Source organism: Ranitomeya imitator, chromosome 9 (assembly GCF_032444005.1).
Source record: "Ranitomeya imitator isolate aRanImi1 chromosome 9, aRanImi1.pri, whole genome shotgun sequence".
NCBI lineage: Eukaryota > Metazoa > Chordata > Amphibia > Anura > Dendrobatidae > Ranitomeya > Ranitomeya imitator.
Window position 1 is genome coordinate 31442174 of NC_091290.1, and position 19373 is coordinate 31461546.

Consider the following 19373-nt stretch of genomic DNA (forward strand, 5'->3'; position numbering starts at 1 on the left):
TAGCAGGGGTGAAATGAAGTGTACAATATTTGCTTTAAGTGGTTGTCCAGGCTTGGGGTACAAATCTGTGACTGCAGACTGGTGGATCGCTACAGCAGGTAGTGTGCGCGCCATCAGAATTCTACAGTGCCAGCAGCGGGCTGGTGCGTAACTGCAAGTATGGGATTTACATACATGCAGACTAGACGTTCACGACCTCGCGGAATACAAACGAATTGAGAGAGACCGGAAACGTCTAGTCCGAATGTGGCCGGAAAGTATGCAAATCGCATACTTGCAGTCACATGACTGCCCACTCCCAGAATTAAAGAATCTTGATAATGTGCACACACTAAGGATTCATTGCGTTACTGCAGGCATAAACCCTTTTTTGAGCAATTTGAAAGGGAATTACTTTACCAACAAATAAATCAAAATACTGTAGGTCACAATCAAAATAAATTATTTTAATCTCAATATATCAGTGAAATGTAGTATTGTACTATACAAAATCATACATATTATGAAGTGCCATAAGAAGTGTTACATTAGCAATTCAACAGAGACACTTGGTAAATAGAAAGCTGCACTGAAGCTACATATCCAAGATCTAACATAATTACATAGTATGGATGAAAAACAACAAATATGCACGTCCCTCAAGTTCAACCAGGAGAAGAAAGAGGATGTGGGTAAAGAGAAGGGTACACATTTTAGAACTTGTTTTCTCCATATTAATAAAAATAAAGGACCAATAAGTCTTTAAGAATAGTTTATCACTAAATGACTGATCAAACCAAGCTCAGGGAGCTCGGCGCACCGTAAATTGAAAAATAAGTTGTTGGGAAGGTGCACGATCGCCATCATACTAGTCAGAGAAGGGGGGAAATGAATGGATAACAAGTGCGCTGAATTGTTAGCCATGCTTTAAAAAAAAGAAGAAAAAAAAAAGCTTGGTTTGAACAGTAATTTTGTGTTGACACTTTCTGGCAATCAAGAAGGAAAATTATGTCCCAACAATGAGTTTTTGGTGAGGTTTACTTACTCCTTTGTATTTTTGAAAAAAAAAAATAAGTGACTCAAACGCGCATCGTGGGAACGTAGCCTTAAAGCGGCTATCGGGACTGGTCAGGCAACGATCATGTCATTCGCTGTTGGCTGGTTAGGCAATGATTAGGTCTTTCGCTGTTTACTGGTTAGGCAATGATTAGGTCTTTCGCTGTTTACTGGTTAGGCAACGATCATGTCATTCGCTGTTGGCTGGTTAGGCAACGATCAGGTCATTCGCTGTTGGCTGGTTAGGCAACGATCAGGTCATTCGCTGTTGGCTGGTTAGGCAACGATCATGTCATTCGCTGTAGGCTGGTTAGGCAACGATCATGTCATTCGCTGTTGGCTGGTTAGGCAATGATTAGGTCATCAGTTGATCTTCTATTTTGCACAGTCATCAATGTGCCTATACGCTTTCGTTAGCCAACACAAAGTTTCCTTTTGTCAACATATAGCCAAAAACTTTTTTTTCCCCAATGAAAACCAATTGTATAAAATTATATTGCCGTATAGCTGCATGTATAGATGGAATATGTTTGATGGTCTGTGGTGAGCTCCTACCCAAAGATAATAAAGCCATTATGAGTGTATCGTGCTCTATGAAGACTAAGCTTTCGATTGTAGGCAGTGTCTTAATTTATGCTCTATAGAGTATAAAAATCCATCTAAACAATACACTGCCATTAATTAGTAACTGAACCATCTTATTCTCCATAAAAAAAAAAAAAAATGGAATCTGATATTTACACGCCATGAAAATCATGAAGCCAAATTCTTCTGTATAATATACTGGCAGCATGTTTGATGGCCTTAGACATTAGATATATAAGTTAGTGGCAGCTGTCACATCTTCATCCTGATACCGGCTGAGAATGAGAAAAAAAAATACAAGAACGATGGCTAAAGCGTGAAAATCTTCTGTTTGTCTTTAGCAAGCTAAACTCCATTAATCCGTAATCGCCAGCCTAATTATTTGCAATGTATTAAATTATTCAGTCCAGTAAAAAAATTATCTAAATATCTACATAACAATATGAACTGTATAAAAAAAAACAAGTGGGAAATCTAAAAATAAAAAAAATCATACATTTATCGAAAGCACCAAAAATAATTTAAAGAGACATTTAAAGAGTAACCGTAGCTAGTAAATTTTATTACATAAATCAATAGTACACAAGAAAATAAGAAAGTTTGTAATATATCTTATCAGAGAAATCTGCTTCTTTCTCCTACTCATGGGTAATATCTGTATTGGGTGAAGACTTGACCTTCCTATTACTGAGAGAAGAAGGGAGGAGCTAGAAGCGAAGCCCCACCCCTCTCCTGTCTACATAGATTCTCATCAGTAGCAACCGCCATCTCCGATCTCAGTAATGTAACATTCTGTCTTCACGGAATACAGATTTTACCAGTGAACTGAAAGTGAAAGCTCAGTCCAGAAGGAGAAAGAAGCTGATTTCTCTGATAAGATATATTACAAAGTTTCTTATTTTTATGTGTACTATTGATTTATGAAATAAAAAATTAAACCGATAGTTACACTTTAAGGGTGCTGGTGGCATCACTATGCTATATGCCGTCAATGTCAGGCAGGTATTAGTCTGACTGATGTGACCTCTGCTGATGGCAGGAACTAATGTATTGATGACATTGGGCTCGACACTTTCCAAACGCAACTGTCACGCAGATCTAATAATAGTCCGGGATCACAACAGTCGGACCCTAGTCGACCAGACATTGCTGACATCGCCTAGTGAAATGCCATCAGTGTCTGAACAACTTCTAGAAAAAAAAATACCTCGAAAAAATAAGAGTTGCAAAATTCGGGATTTATATTTAGCTCGTAATTTTCCTACTTGGGACAAGAATAGTGATGCGCGGGTGCTAGCAGAGTGTCTTCAGAGTGCTCGAATAATATTTTTTGCTCTTCTATAGTCCAGACCAAAAGTTAATAGCCGGTGAATATTCTACAAAGAAACATAAATTCCTCTTCATACAATGCATCAGTTTGCGGAATTTTATGTAAATTTGTAGGATGCTGTGCGTTTTTTTTTTTTAACGAACTGGAACACGCGCTAGGGTTGGCTTTATTCTTTTCACTTATCTTTATGGAAAAATAGAAAATGCAAGTGTGTGTCAGATTTGATTTTCTTAAGTTTTTTTTTTCTTTTTCTTAAAAGCACAACACCAACCCCCCCCCCCCCCCCCTCAGTTTGGGGCTATAGGAATAAAAAGTTAAATTATAGCTTACTTTAATTACCAAGATTGGCATCTTCATATACTTAAAGGGGTATTCCCCCATCGCCAAGATCCTATGACAATATATGGTAGGTGTAATAATAGTAGCAAATACTTTCAATTAGAAATGTAATATAGTTCTTCTAATTAGCTATGTTGCTGACCCCATGTGCAGGGCCGTGCAGTATCTTAGGAACCCATAGGTACGGCCACTCACATAGTGAGAGTTGGTTGTTAGTCGCCGTTACTATGGATACCTAAGCTATTGCAATGACCGCAACATAGCTAATCAGAAGAACTATGCTATATTTCTAATTGAAAGTATACTATCTTTCATCCACAATGCAGCTACTGATACTAATAACATGGTGGTAATATCTAAACTTTTATCCCGGTTTAGCACCAGTTAGAAAAAGGCATGTCTTCTACAAATCATTCGGTAGATCGTATAAGAAACATGGCAGTTAAATAGAAAAAAATATATATATAAATATTTATCCGCTGTACATTTTTCACAGTCCCTCCCCTCCCCTTTTTATATTCACATTTGATATTTTTTTTTTTACATTTTTCTTTTTTTCGTAGAAAAACATCAATCCAAATTATCTTTTAAAATCATAAAATATATTTATATATTTGTTCTTTCGTTCATATTTAAATTATTTACAATATTGGAGGGGCAGGGTCCTTCAGTTTGGGTCATGAAGAGTCTGTACACGGTGAGGGGGGAGGTGGGTAGAGATGGAAGTAGCTTCTTTCTGTTGTAGGGGACGGGGGGCAGCTCTCCTCGGCCGACATGTACTGACTCCTCGGAGTTGGCGGAGGAGGGTACGGGTCGGAATCCGAATTTAAATCTATGTAATATTTGTTGGCTTTCCATCTGCTGGTGGTGTAGTCGCTGTCGCAAACATCAGTGCTGCACGGTGTTGTCGGAGGAGCTATCCCTCGGATGAGATAAGGCCTGCAAACCAAAAATATGTTTTTCGTTAAAGTAGGTAACTTTGTTTTTTCTCCCAATGCCAAAAAAAAACAAACTTGGATGGAAACGAGTTAGCTCGTCAGCCAACAGCTTCCGCTCCCGACTTCCCCATAAAAGTGTACGGCCTACCGGAGGGAGGAGAAAGCTGCCGTCAGACTCCTCTGGCATCGGCTTATTTCCCCCAGAAAACAAAAGGATCAGGCATTGAAATTCCAACAATGCCTGATCCTTCTCTTCCCCAACATCATCTGTCGGGAGTTTAGAGAGGCCCCCTCAAACATTAGTCAGTCCTATAGAAATCGGCAAGATAGACATACGTATCTAATGTATATGGGGGACTTTTAAGGCTCGGCATTTCTAGAAATCATTAGTGATTTAAGGTTTTTCAATCCTGCAAAGTGAACTCAAAGCAAAACATTCTTTATTGTGACTTCATTAAAATAGTAGCAAGGCAATAGAAAAATACTGACGCATTTTAAGTAGGACAAAAACTCTTCACAAACAGCCACGTTTTACTACGAAAAGCAGCTACAATTCTGAGAATAAAAAAATTGAGGTATGCAGTCAAGGGGACTGTTCCTCATCTAGCTCCGCCGAGTGTGCGGTCAAGGGGACTGTTCCTCATCTCGTTCTGCCAACTCGGCAGTCAAGGGGACTGTTCCTCATCTAGCTCTGCCCACTCGGCAGTTAACGTGACTGTTCCTCATCTAGCTCTGCCCACTTGGCAGTCAAGGGGATTGTTCCTCATCTAGCTCTGCCCACTCGGCAGTTAACGTGACTGTTCTTCATCTAGCTCTGCCCACTTGGCAGTCAAGGGGACGGTTCTTCATCTAGCTACACCGAGTGTGCAGTCAATGGGACTGTTCCTCATCTCGTTCTGCCCACTCGGCAGTCAAGGGGACTGTTCCTCATCTAGCTCCGCCGAGTGTGCGGTCAAGGGGACTGTTCCTCATCTCGTTCTGCCCACTCGGCAGTCAAGGGGACTGTTCCTCATCTAGCTCCGCCGAGTGTGTGGTCAAGAGGACTGTTCCTCATCTCGTTCTGCCCACTCGGCGGTCAAGGGGACTGTTCCTCATCTTGTTCCGCCCACTCGGCGGTCAAGGGGATTGTTCCTCATCTAGCTCTGCCCACTCGGCAGTTAACGTGACTGTTCTTCATCTAGCTCTGCCCACTCGGCAGTCAAGGGGACGGTTCTTCATCTAGCTACACCGAGTGTGCAGTCAATGGGACTGTTCCTCATCTCGTTTTGCCCACTCGGCAGTCAAGGGGACTGTTCCTCATCTAGCTCTGCCCACTCGGCAGTTAACGTGACTGTTCCTCATCTAGCTCTGCCCACTCGGCAGTTAACGTGACTGTTCTTCATCTAGCTCTGCCGAGTGTGCGGTCAAGGGGACTGTTCCTCATCTCGTTCTGCCCACTCGGCAGTCAAGGGGACTGTTCCTCATCTAGCTCTGCCCACTCGGCAGTTAACGTGACTGTTCTTCATCTAGCTCTGCCCACTCGGCAGTCAAGGGGACGGTTCTTCATCTAGCTACACCGAGTGTGCAGTCAATGGGACTGTTCCTCATCTCGTTCTGCCCACTCGGCGGTCAAGGGGACTGTTCCTCATCTCGTTCTGCCCACTCGGCAGTCAAGGGGACTGTTCCTCATCTAGCTCTGCCGAGTGTGTGGTCAAGGGGACTGTTCCTCATCTCGTTCTGCCCACTCGGCAGTCAAGGGGACTGTTCTTCATCTAGCTACGCCGAGTGTGTGGTCAAGGGGACTGTTCCTCATCTTGTTCTGCCCACTCGGCGGTCAAGGGGATTGTTCCTCATCTAGCTCTGCCCACTCGGCAGTCAACGTGACTGTTCTTCATCTAGCTCTGCCCACTCGGCAGTCAAGGGGACGGTTCTTCATCTAGCTACACCGAGTGTGCAGTCAATGGGACTGTTCCTCATCTCGTTCTGCCCACTCGGCAGTCAAGGGGACTGTTCCTCATCTAGCTCTGCCCACTCGGCAGTTAACGTGACTGTTCCTCATCTAGCTCTGCCCACTCGGCAGTTAACGTGACTGTTCTTCATCTAGCTCTGCCGAGTGTGCGGTCAAGGGGACTGTTCCTCATCTCGTTCTGCCCACTCGGCAGTCAAGGGGACTGTTCCTCATCTAGCTCTGCCCACTCGGCAGTTAACGTGACTGTTCTTCATCTAGCTCTGCCCACTCGGCAGTCAAGGGGACTGTTCTTCATCTAGCTACGCCGAGTGTGTGGTCAAGGGGACTGTTCCTCATCTTGTTCTGCCCACTCGGCGGTCAAGGGGATTGTTCCTCATCTAGCTCTGCCCACTCGGCAGTCAACGTGACTGTTCTTCATCTAGCTCTGCCCACTCGGCAGTCAAGGGGACGGTTCTTCATCTAGCTACACCGAGTGTGCAGTCAATGGGACTGTTCCTCATCTCGTTCTGCCCACTCGGCAGTCAAGGGGACTGTTCCTCATCTAGCTCTGCCCACTCGGCAGTTAACGTGACTGTTCTTCATCTCGTTCTGCCCACTCGGCAGTCAAGGGGACTGTTCTTCATCTAGCTACGCCGAGTGTGTGGTCAAGGGGACTGTTCCTCATCTTGTTCTGCCCACTCGGCGGTCAAGGGGATTGTTCCTCATCTAGCTCTGCCCACTCGGCAGTCAACGTGACTGTTCTTCATCTAGCTCTGCCCACTCGGCAGTCAAGGGGACGGTTCTTCATCTAGCTACACCGAGTGTGCAGTCAATGGGACTGTTCCTCATCTCGTTCTGCCCACTCGGCAGTCAAGGGGACTGTTCCTCATCTAGCTCCGCCGAGTGTGCGGTCAAGGGGACTGTTCCTCATCTCGTTCTGCCCACTCGGCAGTCAAGGGGACTGTTCCTCATCTAGCTCCGCCGAGTGTGTGGTCAAGAGGACTGTTCCTCATCTCGTTCTGCCCACTCGGCGGTCAAGGGGACTGTTCCTCATCTTGTTCCGCCCACTCGGCGGTCAAGGGGATTGTTCCTCATCTAGCTCTGCCCACTCGGCAGTTAACGTGACTGTTCTTCATCTAGCTCTGCCCACTCGGCAGTCAAGGGGACGGTTCTTCATCTAGCTACACCGAGTGTGCAGTCAATGGGACTGTTCCTCATCTCGTTCTGCCCACTCGGCAGTCAAGGGGACTGTTCCTCATCTAGCTCCGCCGAGTGTGCGGTCAAGGGGACTGTTCCTCATCTCGTTCTGCCCACTCGGCAGTCAAGGGGACTGTTCCTCATCTAGCTCTGCCCACTCGGCAGTTAACGTGACTGTTCTTCATCTAGCTCTGCCCACTCGGCAGTCAAGGGGACGGTTCTTCATCTAGCTACACCGAGTGTGCAGTCAATGGGACTGTTCCTCATCTCGTTCTGCCCACTCGGCAGTCAAAGGGACTGTTCCTCATCTAGCTCCGCCGAGTGTGCGGTCAAGGGGACTGTTCCTCATCTCGTTCTGCCCACTCGGCAGTCAAGGGGACTGTTCCTCATCTAGCTCCGCCGAGTGTGTGGTCAAGGGGATTGTTCCTCATCTAGCTCTGCCCACTCGGCAGTTAACGTGACTGTTCTTCATCTAGCTCTGCCCACTCGGCAGTCAAGGGGAATGTTCCTCATCTAGCTCTGCGCACTCGACAGTAATGGAGACTGTTCCTCATCTTGTTCCGCCCACTCGGCAGTCAAGGGGATTGTTCCTCCTCTAGCTCTGCCCACTCGGCAGTTAACGTGACTGTTCCTCATCTAGCTCTGGACACTCGACAGTCATGGGGACTGTTCCTCATCTCGTTCCGACCACTCAGCAGTCAAGGGGACTGTTGCTCATCTAGCTCTGCCCACTCGGCAGTCAAGGGGACTGTCCTCATCTAGCTCCGTGCACTTGGCAGTCAAGGGGACTGTTCCTCATCTAGCTCTGCCCACTCGGCAGTTAAGGGGACTGTTCCTCATCTAGCTCCGGTCAATCACACCACTTCTCTCATCAACACTAGTGCAGCTTTTATCTAAAATAAACTGTGCTTACCTGTAAGATCTGGTGGTGGATGGACTATTTGAAGAGTAGAACACTTCCGTATTGTACAAGGAGCGATCCGTAGCCGGTGATGGCGGCGGGTTTAAAATCTGCAATAAAAAGCAAGTCGTTGTCAATAGTTTAATGAGAGTATCGACAAAAAAACACTGCCATTCAGGTTGACTGTCCATTCATCTTGGTATATTGTGCAATGATATGTAATGATCTTGCACTGCTACCTGGTCCTCATAGGTGGACCTTTTTCGGCACAGATTTCTTGCCATTACTATATATGTAGGATCTAGAATTTTAAGTTTCTCCTAGAACAAGTGAAGGAACGTTTCCAGGTTAAGATTTGTGATGTTCTTTAATCGAGCTCCTTGTGCAATGAACTAGATATACAGCAATATTTGTTGTAGGCATCGCGCAGTCTTGGCATTCTCCAGCTGTCCCATCGGCTGCTCGTGTTTAGATGTGTTTATCATCGCCGGGCAGCAGAACGGCTTCTTCAGCCAATATCATAAAGACCACCTAGTGTTCTATCAGTCAAGCAGCTGACATACAAATACTGCTCAGTGACAGGGCGTATACAGGATAGATACTGACAAAATTCTAAAAAAAAAATTAAAAAATTCAACCTTTATTAATATACGCAATTAGGCAACATATAGAATGTGTTAAAAACCCCAACAACTAACCATGGATCACAGGCACGTTCCCTGCGGCTGCCCATCCAACACTACTACTACTCAGATTAAGCTTGCCCTGAAATGCTTCAGGAATGTATAAACCAGTGACAATCTAAAGTTCCTTCGCACGTACATATACTGCACCCAAACGACAAACACAGACAGCAAAGTTTGCTCAGACATAGCCAGTAAAAATTCCAAAGAAGTCGGGGGAAATACACGGAAGAGAAGCTAAATAGCACAAAAGCAGTGTTGATTATGTGGATAGGTTTGGTTCTCATGCGTTTCGCTGGCAGGTGCCGCTTCTTCAGGTGGTAATGGATGTAGGAGTGTTATATGCCGTGTATCACAAGTCAAAACAAAGACACTCACCATCTTGAAACAAGTCACATGTGCAGTCATCCATAATGGGTACAATACAGTTGTGTGTTTAAAGAAAAGAACAAAAAAAATGGATTTCAGAAGTGTGGGGCCGAACTGTGGCGCCTAGAACTAAGCACGGATTCCTGCTGTCAACCATTTAGATGCCACAAACACTTTGGAGCAGTCGCCATCTCACATGAACACAGTCTATCGTTGGCCCCTTCGCAAAGTGATAACGAAGTAGCAATGGGTTACTGTGGCAGCCTGGGGCCATCTTGGCACAATTTCTCCATACAATGCAATATCGTAATCTCACAAAATCAAGTCAAGTCGAATGCTAAAGGCGCCTCGCCTCCCGAAAAAAAAAATACAATAAAGTGACTATATGTACCCCAAATTGGGATTAATAAGGAAAATTCGATTCACAATACCTTAATTGCTAATCTTTATGTACCGGGCCAAATTCGAGCAAGGGCCTATGCCTGGGTGCCACCTTACTGGGTGAGGTTTCTAACCTATGAGGGTGTTGTCCATCTGTATATTAGTAAAGTATGAATTATTTCCCTGAATGAGCCAGACTATCATGTCTGCCTTAGTTTTCAACATGTGGCGCATTCGAGATGCAAGAGTAGAGAATAACAGCGAACACCACAAATGGTCAATAACGACAAGGATTCTTGTGCTTCCACGTTTCTGGTCTTGGAGGATGCTCACCTGCGGGTACAGCGTGGCCTTGGTACTTGCCGAGCTACTGGAAGAAGCTCCAGTCACGTGATTCCGGTCATAAAGGGGAGCGCCGCTACTGCCGCCCCCTATTATACTCATGGAGCTGATCATCTGCTTCCCACACGGTATCCCTGAGCAGAGACAAAGCGTGAACATTAAAAATGTGAACAATTAGATATCATCTCGCCTGTCTAGGTACACGGCAAAATACTCCAGGCCATCCGATAGCCGGCGCTCGCATCATCGCTAAAGAATTGCTCTACTGATCCAGTAGAATAAAATGGCACAAAAAATGTAAAAAAGGCAGAAAAGAAATATCCGCTGCGCTCGAAGGCAACATGTTTCAGACCTTCATGGTCCTTGGTCAGGTCAGGCTTAACCCTGTAGGTCTGAAACCTGTTGCTTCCAGCGGGCGTTACCACTTTATGAATGACAGCCTTCCTTATATCTAAGCCTATGAAGAGAGTTGTCGACAATGAGTAGGACCACGCAGTTTTCTTTGCATTGGAGGAGCTAGAGAGTGCAGAAGCTACCCGGAATCTGGCGTAAATTCAGCGCTTACAAGCTCTACTGGAAAGAGCTTGTAAGCACTGCGCATGTTTGGCCAAACAACCGAACCGGCAAATACGTCATAGAAAAAAAAAAAAGTTGTCAAGTTGCTTGTTTTTTTTTTACAGGCAGTTTACAACTCTACCAATCTTTTAGTATAAAATAACCCTTTAAATAATTCAGATATAGAGGCTGTATACCACAATGGAAAATCTTAAAGGGAATCCGTCACCAAGTCTTTGCTACTCCGTCCGAGAGCAGCAAAATGTTGGGCACATACCCAGATCCTAGCGAAGTATCACTTATTGCTCTGCAGCAGAGAAAACAGAGATTTTCTCAACAGATCTAGCAGTTCTCGGAATGCTGAGCCCTGTATAAACCCGCCCACAACATTGATTGGCAGCTTTCTGCCCATCCACAGTCAGTGGTGGAGGCGGGGTTACACAGAGCTCATGAATATGGAGGACTACCAGGCAGCAGCTTTACTAGTCCTCAAGTGATAATCGTCTACTGATGAAATAGTGAGTGACACATCAATGGTATCAGGGTCACGGATTCTACATTATGCTTCTTCCCGATAGGGTGGCAAAAAGCTGGCGACAGATTCCCTTTAAATGGTGCTTTCTCCGTTTACGTCAATCTAAAATATCAAAAAATGTTGAGGGCTTTTGTGTAACATGTATTTTTAAAACATTTATGGTATTTTTTTTTTTATTAGTATAAAATATCTTGCAATTGTCACACTGATCACTGGGGTTTTTCAGACTCTCAAAGAAAGTGTTTTCAGGAGGCTCATTATCATCAGAGCCTTTACTACAATGGCATCTAACGCCTCTACACAGCTGATAACACAGGATCCACCAATCACAATAGGCGACCCTGATCCCACTTCCCTTTGCATTGACCTTTGCACACGCTCATTAAACACTTTAATGCAAAAAGGGTCGGGTTCTGACCATTGTGGCTAATGTACATGTACCATTACCTGAAACAACTGGAAGTTAAGTCTAAAAAAAGCCGAGTTGGCCCGTGTGAAAAACTGCTATGTTTTACATGTCAATACAGATTAAAAAATAAAGACTAAATATTTGTTCATTAATTTATTCTTCAAATCCTATTTTTTAGGGGGGCTTTTTTTGTCATTTTTTGACGACTGCTTTCCTTTAATAATGAACTTAATTACCGTATACTTTAACTTCTAAAAACAGACATTAAAAATACTAATTTTAACACAAATTAAAAGTAGAAGGTTTTTTTTGTTGTTGGACATAAAAGGTGAAATTTGAAGGAAAAAGAGTGGGAAACGAATATGAAATTTTCACTCCGACAGATCACTTGAAACCAAGAGTCGGGGAGAGCTTACAGCTCAGTGTAATCCATAGGACTCGGTGCTTTAAATGTTATCGGATCACATTTCAGCTGATCCTATAGTTCTGCTTTCCAGCTGTCATGGCAGATTCTTCAGGAAATACACAAGCAGAGACCCTTCATTAGAGGAGCCCCTATCAAGGTCTGTCTACCGCTAAAGAGCTTATTAACCCCTTAAGAAGACCAGGGGTATTTCCGTTTTTGCCTTTCCGTTTTTCCTTTTTTTTGCTCCCGTTCTTCCCAGAGCCATAACTTTTATTTTTCTGTCAACACGGCCACATTGCTCTTTGCGGGACAAGTGTTTTTTTTTTTTTTTTACTTTTGCATGACACCATTGGTTTTACCATAAAAAAAAAAATCCACAATTTTATTTATTTTTGAACCATGTTCTCTAAATGCTAACACTGACCTGCCATTATGATTCTCCAGGTCATTACGAGTTCGTAGATACCAAACATGTCTAGGTTCTTTTTTTTTTTTTTTTTAAGCGGTGAAAAAAAAATTAAAAGTGTGTCCACAAAAAAAAAACCCACGCCATTTTCTGGTATCTGGGGCTGGGTGATTGCATTTTACTGCAGTGTTGCAGCGACCAAAAAAAACCCCGTAATTCTGGCATTTTGATTTTTTTTTTTTTCTAGATACGCAGTTTACCGCTCAGATTAATTATTTTTACATTTTGATTGGGCGTTTCTGAACGAAGTGATACAATTAAAAAAAATAAAATAAAATTACACATTTTTGGTATTATTTTGAATGGGGCAATAGGGAAGTGATTTGAATTTATATTTTAATTTTTTTTAAAACTTTTTTTCCCTACATTATACCGGCTTCAATAGTCTCCATGGGAGACTAGAAATTGCGATCATCTGATCGCTTGGGTTACACATAGAAGGGCTATAGCTACAGCTCTATTATTTGTAACAAAAAATGCTTATCTGCTATGAGCGCCGACCACTGGGCGGCACGCATAGCAGTTAGGCAATGACAACCACAGGGGTCTACTGCAGACCCCAGGTTGTCATGCCAGTTCACCAGCGACCCGCAGTCATGTGACACGGGAGCTGATGGGCAGAGCTAAGACGAGTTTCCCGTGCAGCCACGTTAAATGCCACTGTTGGGAGTTTGACAGCCACGGGTGGATCGCGATTCCACCCGCTGCTGTTAAGGGCGTATGGCAGCTGATTAGATCATGTGTCATGTGCTGGAAAAAGTGCGGTCTCCGCGCCAGAGCCTGCACCAAAAAGGGGGGTGGCGAAGTATGACTGATGCATCTGCCGTAGGTCATTAAGGGGTTAACGGTTGTTTTGGGAGCTACTAGTGGAAAGCGTCAAGAAAGGCTGACCCGAAATTGTGGAAATTTATTAGGCTAGACTAATAAATTATCTATATGGAAGTGAATATTTAGATAAATGTTGGTCAGATTTTGAAGGAAAACTAGATTGTGGCGTATCATGCAGATTTGGAAGATCGAGACTTACCTGTGTAGTTTCCCGGCTGAGAACTTCGAGTGGTTATGAAGTTGAGAGGAACGTGAGGTGTTCCGCTGATGTATTCGTGCGGGAAAGGGCCATTGGGCCCCGTGTATCTTTGGCACACAACCCTCTGGCACACAAAATACACCCCGCCAAGGATGAAGACGGATAGAATAATGCCAATCACTGGTAGGATAGCACTGCTGTGTGAAGGGGTCTCCTCGGAGGTGGACCTATTCAGTTCTAAAATTTAAATGAGAAGTTGGTGAAAATGTGGAAATAGTTTATTGTTCAAAGCAAATCAAATTTTTGGGAATATATCAAGAAATAAGCCCATTCACAGTCCCCATATGTAAAAGAAAGTCTGCTGTGCTGCTCACCACACATGATATCATCCGAGTTATCCCCGCAGTCCACGAAGGAGTCGCACTGCTGCTTCGTAGTGACGCATTGGCCACTGTCACAGCGGAACTGATTAGACGAACAGATTACTGCAATGTACGGAGAGAAGAAATCTATTCAATACGAGTGGGGGCTTGAAACATTTAATGTCAACTTCTAAACGCTGGACTGGAAAGTCTTGTTCTCCGCCAAACCCTCATTTATTATGGGAAGATCAGACAAGCTGTCTCCTTGATGGATAAGTCAGGCAGCTTAGACTAGCATTAGGGCAAAGATGTCCATGAGCCGAAATTATTAGAACGCGGCTTGGAATTTTATAAAACGTCATGATTCCAGAAGTTCTGTGTTTTTCACCTCCAGAATTGTGATTAGTGGTTCACAATAAATAAGTTCTGGGGTGTTGCAAAGTTCCGCATCGGGACGCGAGCGGTAACAATAACGTTGGGTCAGCCATAGGACATCTTAAGATAAACTTGGCACACACAAATTGTAAATGCGATGAAAAATTTAATGAGGTAGAGTACATACAGTAGACGTTTCGGTCTGTATAGAGACCTTCACCAATGTACCTCACTCTTAATATTTCAGGGTACCAGGGTCATATGAAGGACTAGGAGTCCCTGTTGTGATCAAATGGCTCGTGATGCAAAAAAAACAAGTCACAAAGTAGGGGAATATGCAGGGGTCACGGACGCAGTATCCACCGCTTGTCCAGTCCAGCCATAGGACATCGGAATGATACCCACCGACTGTGCATGCAACGCCATCCTCCTCTCCCAAAACAAAGGTGAACAAACTGGAGAACCATTTTAACATGATCAACACTTATAATATTTAAGTTATTGTAGTCAGATATAGGCCTCTTAGTGAGACTATCGGAAACGCAGACCATTTGTACGTTTTCAGTAGCTTTCCTTGTTTACATGGAAAGAAACTTGGATTAAATCGCGTAAGGGATATACATTTTTAGGAAAACTTCTATTCATACCTTCACAGTCCAGCTCATCAGACTTGTCCTGACAATCATACTCTCCATTACACTTCTTACGAGCGTCTACACATTGTCCTTTCTCACACTGGAATTGATTGTCGGAGCACAATGGGCAGTTCTCCTCGTCACTCTTGTCCTCGCACTCCGAGAAGCCATCACAACGCCAAGAAAGGGGAATGCAGTCGATGTCGCCGGTGGCACATGTAAACTGTTCGGGAGAGCAAGTCGGGGGCTCTGTGCAAAAAAAACAAGCATCGGATGGATAGATAGATGAGTTTAGTGAGAAGATTCACACTGCCCTGGTCTGGTGTCCAGTTGGATTCTCCATGGGGAGAAAGGTAGTCATCGCTTTTGGGACAAGCATCCTTGGCACCTCAGGCATTTACTCGGCTCCATAACACCATGACATGAGCAGTGATTAACCCGTATGTGACTTCAAGACCATGCCTTGTAAATATGCTAGAACCACCCAGGATGCCAGCCGCAGAAGTGAAGACTACCCTCATCCAACGGCCATGGAGGATCGAACTGGACGCCAGCTCATAGAGAAAATCTTTAAACTAAACTTTAGGATTTATCTTCAGATGGATAAAGATTTGTGCGGTCATGGAGGATTGGATGGAGGGACAGCCCAAATCTTTTAGCAGAATTAATATTTCTTCACATTGTAAACATATTATTTGGGAAAGCAGTAGGAGCAAATAAATGAGTACCTCCACATGTCAATAGGTTTTGCAAGAGGACAAGGTGGACCGGACAGGAGCATCGAGGGGTGCCATCTCCTTTAGCAATGCAGATATGAGAACATCCTCCATTATCTCTTGAACATGGGTGCACGGCTAAAACATCAAATTTTTCTAATCAATACAATGTTAATTAACCAGCATGGGTATACATAGCAGCGAGGGTCTTAAATGTACACCTAACGCTCATTTTATGTAGCGATACTTAAAATCCAAGTATTCCCAAAATGTAATCCATTAGACGGGCTCCCAAAATATACTATGGTCCTTATAAAAAAAAAAAACAAGAACAAAAACGTATATTGGGGGTAGGAGGGCAATCTGGCTGGATGTGGAAGCTGATTGCACTCACTTGACCAATTGGATTTAACCATTCAAGTGTTTGGAAACCAAAGGAGTTTGCATTTCCACCATCTAATTACTATTTAGAATGAAAAACAAAAAATTATCCTAAAAAAACCCTGATTCTGTTCTAATATATACATAGTTGTATAAGTTGAAAAAAAAAACCTAGGTCCAACAAGTTCAGCCTTTCTCCACTAATTTTTGTTAGTAAATTATCTATAACCCATAATGTTGTGTACTGAGGAATATCTCCCCAGTAATCGAACCCACAACCGTCAACATTACAGGCAGGAGCAATAGCTACGGAGCCACAGGCTCTGGCATAAGTCCACTTTTGGTAAAATCTTTATCAAGGAACTACATCATCAGTAAAAGCCAAACTAATTGACCACTATCCAACGCTTGACTACAAGTTTTGCACAAAACAAGACAGATGTAACTCTCAAAATGAGCTCTCAACTTATTTATGTGGGCCATTATCATGATCACCATTTCTGGACCCTCCTTAGAAAACCTCAGTAACAGACTGATGTGAAAAGGAACTTACAGAACTCCTTCGTATCAAGAGTCTCCACAGCATGAATTCCGGTGAGGTGGGCAATGCGGCCTTGAATCCTTGTCCTTTGCAGCCCATTTGTCTTATCTACTCTTTCAATCATCTGTTGTTGACGGTCAATCCAGTAGAGATGATCGCCCAAAATGGACAGTCCCATGGGTTGAAGGATATTTGAATCTTCCAAAGTAATTCTATTAGCTCCTATTGTAATGATATAAGAATACCTACAAGTTAAACGAGACCCTCTAACAAGCGCAGGAAAAAAACCTCTACTAGTTCTTGAGCAACACGTTCCAGTGGTCTTCACTAGAGTTGAGTGAATTTCTTCAGTTCCCCGCTTATTTGGCTTACCGAATAAGCTGCAGCGGGAACCTGGATACATGGAGCGCGCCGGCTGATCGGCGCCGCAGCTGCATGTGTCGTGGCTGTGTCACTGTCACAGCACAGCCACGGACAGCCAAACACACAGGCTCTCCATGCATGTGCTTTGACAGTGACACAGGCGCGACACGTGCAGCTGTGGAGCCGATCAGCTCGCGCACTCCATGTATCTGGGTTCCCTCTGCAGCTTATTCGGTAAGCGCTACAGCTTGCCGAAAAAGAGTGGGCCCGAACAAATTCGCTCAACTCTAGTCTTCACGAACTAGTAGAACTTAAAACAGACTTCATCACGGAAAGCAATGTTATGAACGGTTAAATGGTGTCTTCAGACCGACCCAATTACCAAATTGACTGATGCAGATGCTGAACATTAAAGGGAATGTGTACTCAGAAAATGACCTAATTGTTTAATTCAGGTTTGTATTCAATATGTGATATGAAAGAAGAAAAAAAAAACGCAAAAAAAACACAAATGTAGTAAAAATTTTACACTTTCACACCGGCCATTAGGGCAATTTTAGACTCCGGCTTACTAGTTCTTTATACACGACTTTTCAGAAGTCTCATTATCATCACAGACATGGGAATGTCTGATCCTGTATAGAGACGTTATCAATGGGTGATTTCACAGCTTGCCTGTACTACAACCTTTGCAAAGGCTCAGAGATGTTTCAATGCAATCAAATGGGGTCTGAGACAGTCGATTGCTGCTAGCGTACAGTAGATGTGGATTTTCTGAAAGAGCAAGCAGCATTAATCTAGATTAGCCCTAGTAGAGGTGTGAAAATTGCAAGGTTTTTTTTTTTTTTAAATACAGATTGTGATTAAAAAAACAACAACAACAACGACGCTTAAATGCTCAGGGGAGCAGCAGGAATAAAGTAAGAACTTTAAACCTGCTGACAAATTTTCTTTAACATTAAAAAAAAACAAAACCCTGAATTAATATGTCTCAATAATGGCCTTCAAACAGTAGGTATATTTCTGAAGACTATGTGTCAGTAGGATCAACCCTCCTATGCAGTCTATGTGAATATACAGGTCAAAGAAAGTCGCATAAAACGATACCTTGATATCTGCAATGCGATGAACGGTTCCTGAGAAATCCACATTTTTTCCTTATATGGAAATGAGATGCAAAGATCTGGCAGAGATCTTTTTCAGCTCATTTGCATATAGAGAAAAATCTGGATTTCTCAGGAACCGTTCATCGCACTGCAGATATCAAGGTATCATTTTATTCGACTTTCTTTGACCTGTATATCCATATAGACTGCATAGGAGGGTTCATCCTACTGACACATGGCCTTCAAACACAGTAGGTCTATTTCTGACAACACGTTCCCTTTATCGGTCTGAATGGTCTTTCTTATCCTGTGGATTCCAAGCTAGGCTAGTGATGAAGACCACAAATTGCTTCTATCAAGAGTCAATAAATGTGTTTAGTACCAGTGTCTACAGTTATCAGCGAGTGCTCTTAGTTATTAGTCATTATTTTACGCCTGTTACATACATAGTCATTGTGTAAAGAAGCGTTTGTTTTGCGTTATCGGCAACTGATGGCTTCATTATCGAATTACATTGCTCTTCAAGAAGCAAGGAGAATGCTTGTACGTTCACTAGACTTAGAAAGATTTATGTCCGATTATGACATAGAAGTTCTGGAGAAAGACAAAACTGATTGCATAAGTAACACTAATATGGCTGTACTGGCAGACTATTCCTCATTATTCTCAGCCTACAACTTCAAGCTTTCCTGCGTTGGAAACTGGAGTAGTCAAATGAGCACAGTGCGAAATTATGGGGTACAAAATACTAAAAGTAAAGTTCAGCAATATGTTAGCTAAAGATATTAGGTCTTAGATACAGCAGGTATTGTCTAACAGTCAGTGGAGACAAGCTGGAGGACAGGAGATCTCGGAACACCAGTCAACTTTTCAGTTAAAACATGTGCATACCAGGAATACTAGGTCATATTTACAGAGCTGTTTCCTACATGTCAAGATGTTTTCCACTGCCGCAAGGGGTCTTAATGAAGACTGCTTAATTACTGTAGCCTGTGGGGCTGTCATCGCATATTGGTGATTAATAAAAAACCTTTCCATAAAAGCGCTGGTTTGATTTGCAAACTGACAAATATATAGTTCAGCGACATGAAGCACAAAGGAGGGGAGGAGGCGAGGAATAAATCCTTCAAATTTTTATCCTCAAGCTATTCAAAGAACTCAAGCATAGAAGTTCCACCACAGCGAGCACGTTGCATTTTTTCAGTCGCAGTCTTGATTGAGTTTGTCAGGTAGTGAACAGCTTACATGCAAAATTCCCCTCATTTATTCACCTTTCATTACTCCTCTGAATAATTTTGATTGCAACTGTTATATGAACTTCTGAAATCAAAGCTTGCTAGGTAAACTGAGGTTTGTTTGGAATCACGGTCCTGTTGCAGGGTCCAATGATGTTCAAGATATTGCTTCCTGACGCAGGGTATGTTTTTGCCAAAAATGTTTTGATACTTTATTTAATCCATATTTTTGTT

At 43.2% G+C, this 19373-nt stretch overlaps 1 protein-coding gene across 1 annotated transcript in view; it reads right to left on the bottom strand.

Moving 5' to 3' along the window:
• Positions 1 to 3869: 3869 nt before the first annotated feature.
• The window catches only part of LRP5 (LDL receptor related protein 5), a 125949-nt gene continuing 110445 nt past the window's right edge, over positions 3870 to 19373 (bottom strand). Inside the window, exons 16-23 of the mRNA XM_069740340.1 lie at positions 16448 to 16657; positions 15526 to 15651; positions 14810 to 15046; positions 13800 to 13910; positions 13426 to 13662; positions 10019 to 10161; positions 8265 to 8362; positions 3870 to 4228 (exon numbers count right to left, since the gene is read on the bottom strand). Of these exons, the coding sequence (XP_069596441.1) occupies positions 3967 to 4228; positions 8265 to 8362; positions 10019 to 10161; positions 13426 to 13662; positions 13800 to 13910; positions 14810 to 15046; positions 15526 to 15651; positions 16448 to 16657 (1424 nt within the window). The 3' untranslated portion in view covers positions 3870 to 3966. The remainder of the gene's footprint in view (positions 4229 to 8264; positions 8363 to 10018; positions 10162 to 13425; positions 13663 to 13799; positions 13911 to 14809; positions 15047 to 15525; positions 15652 to 16447; positions 16658 to 19373) is intronic.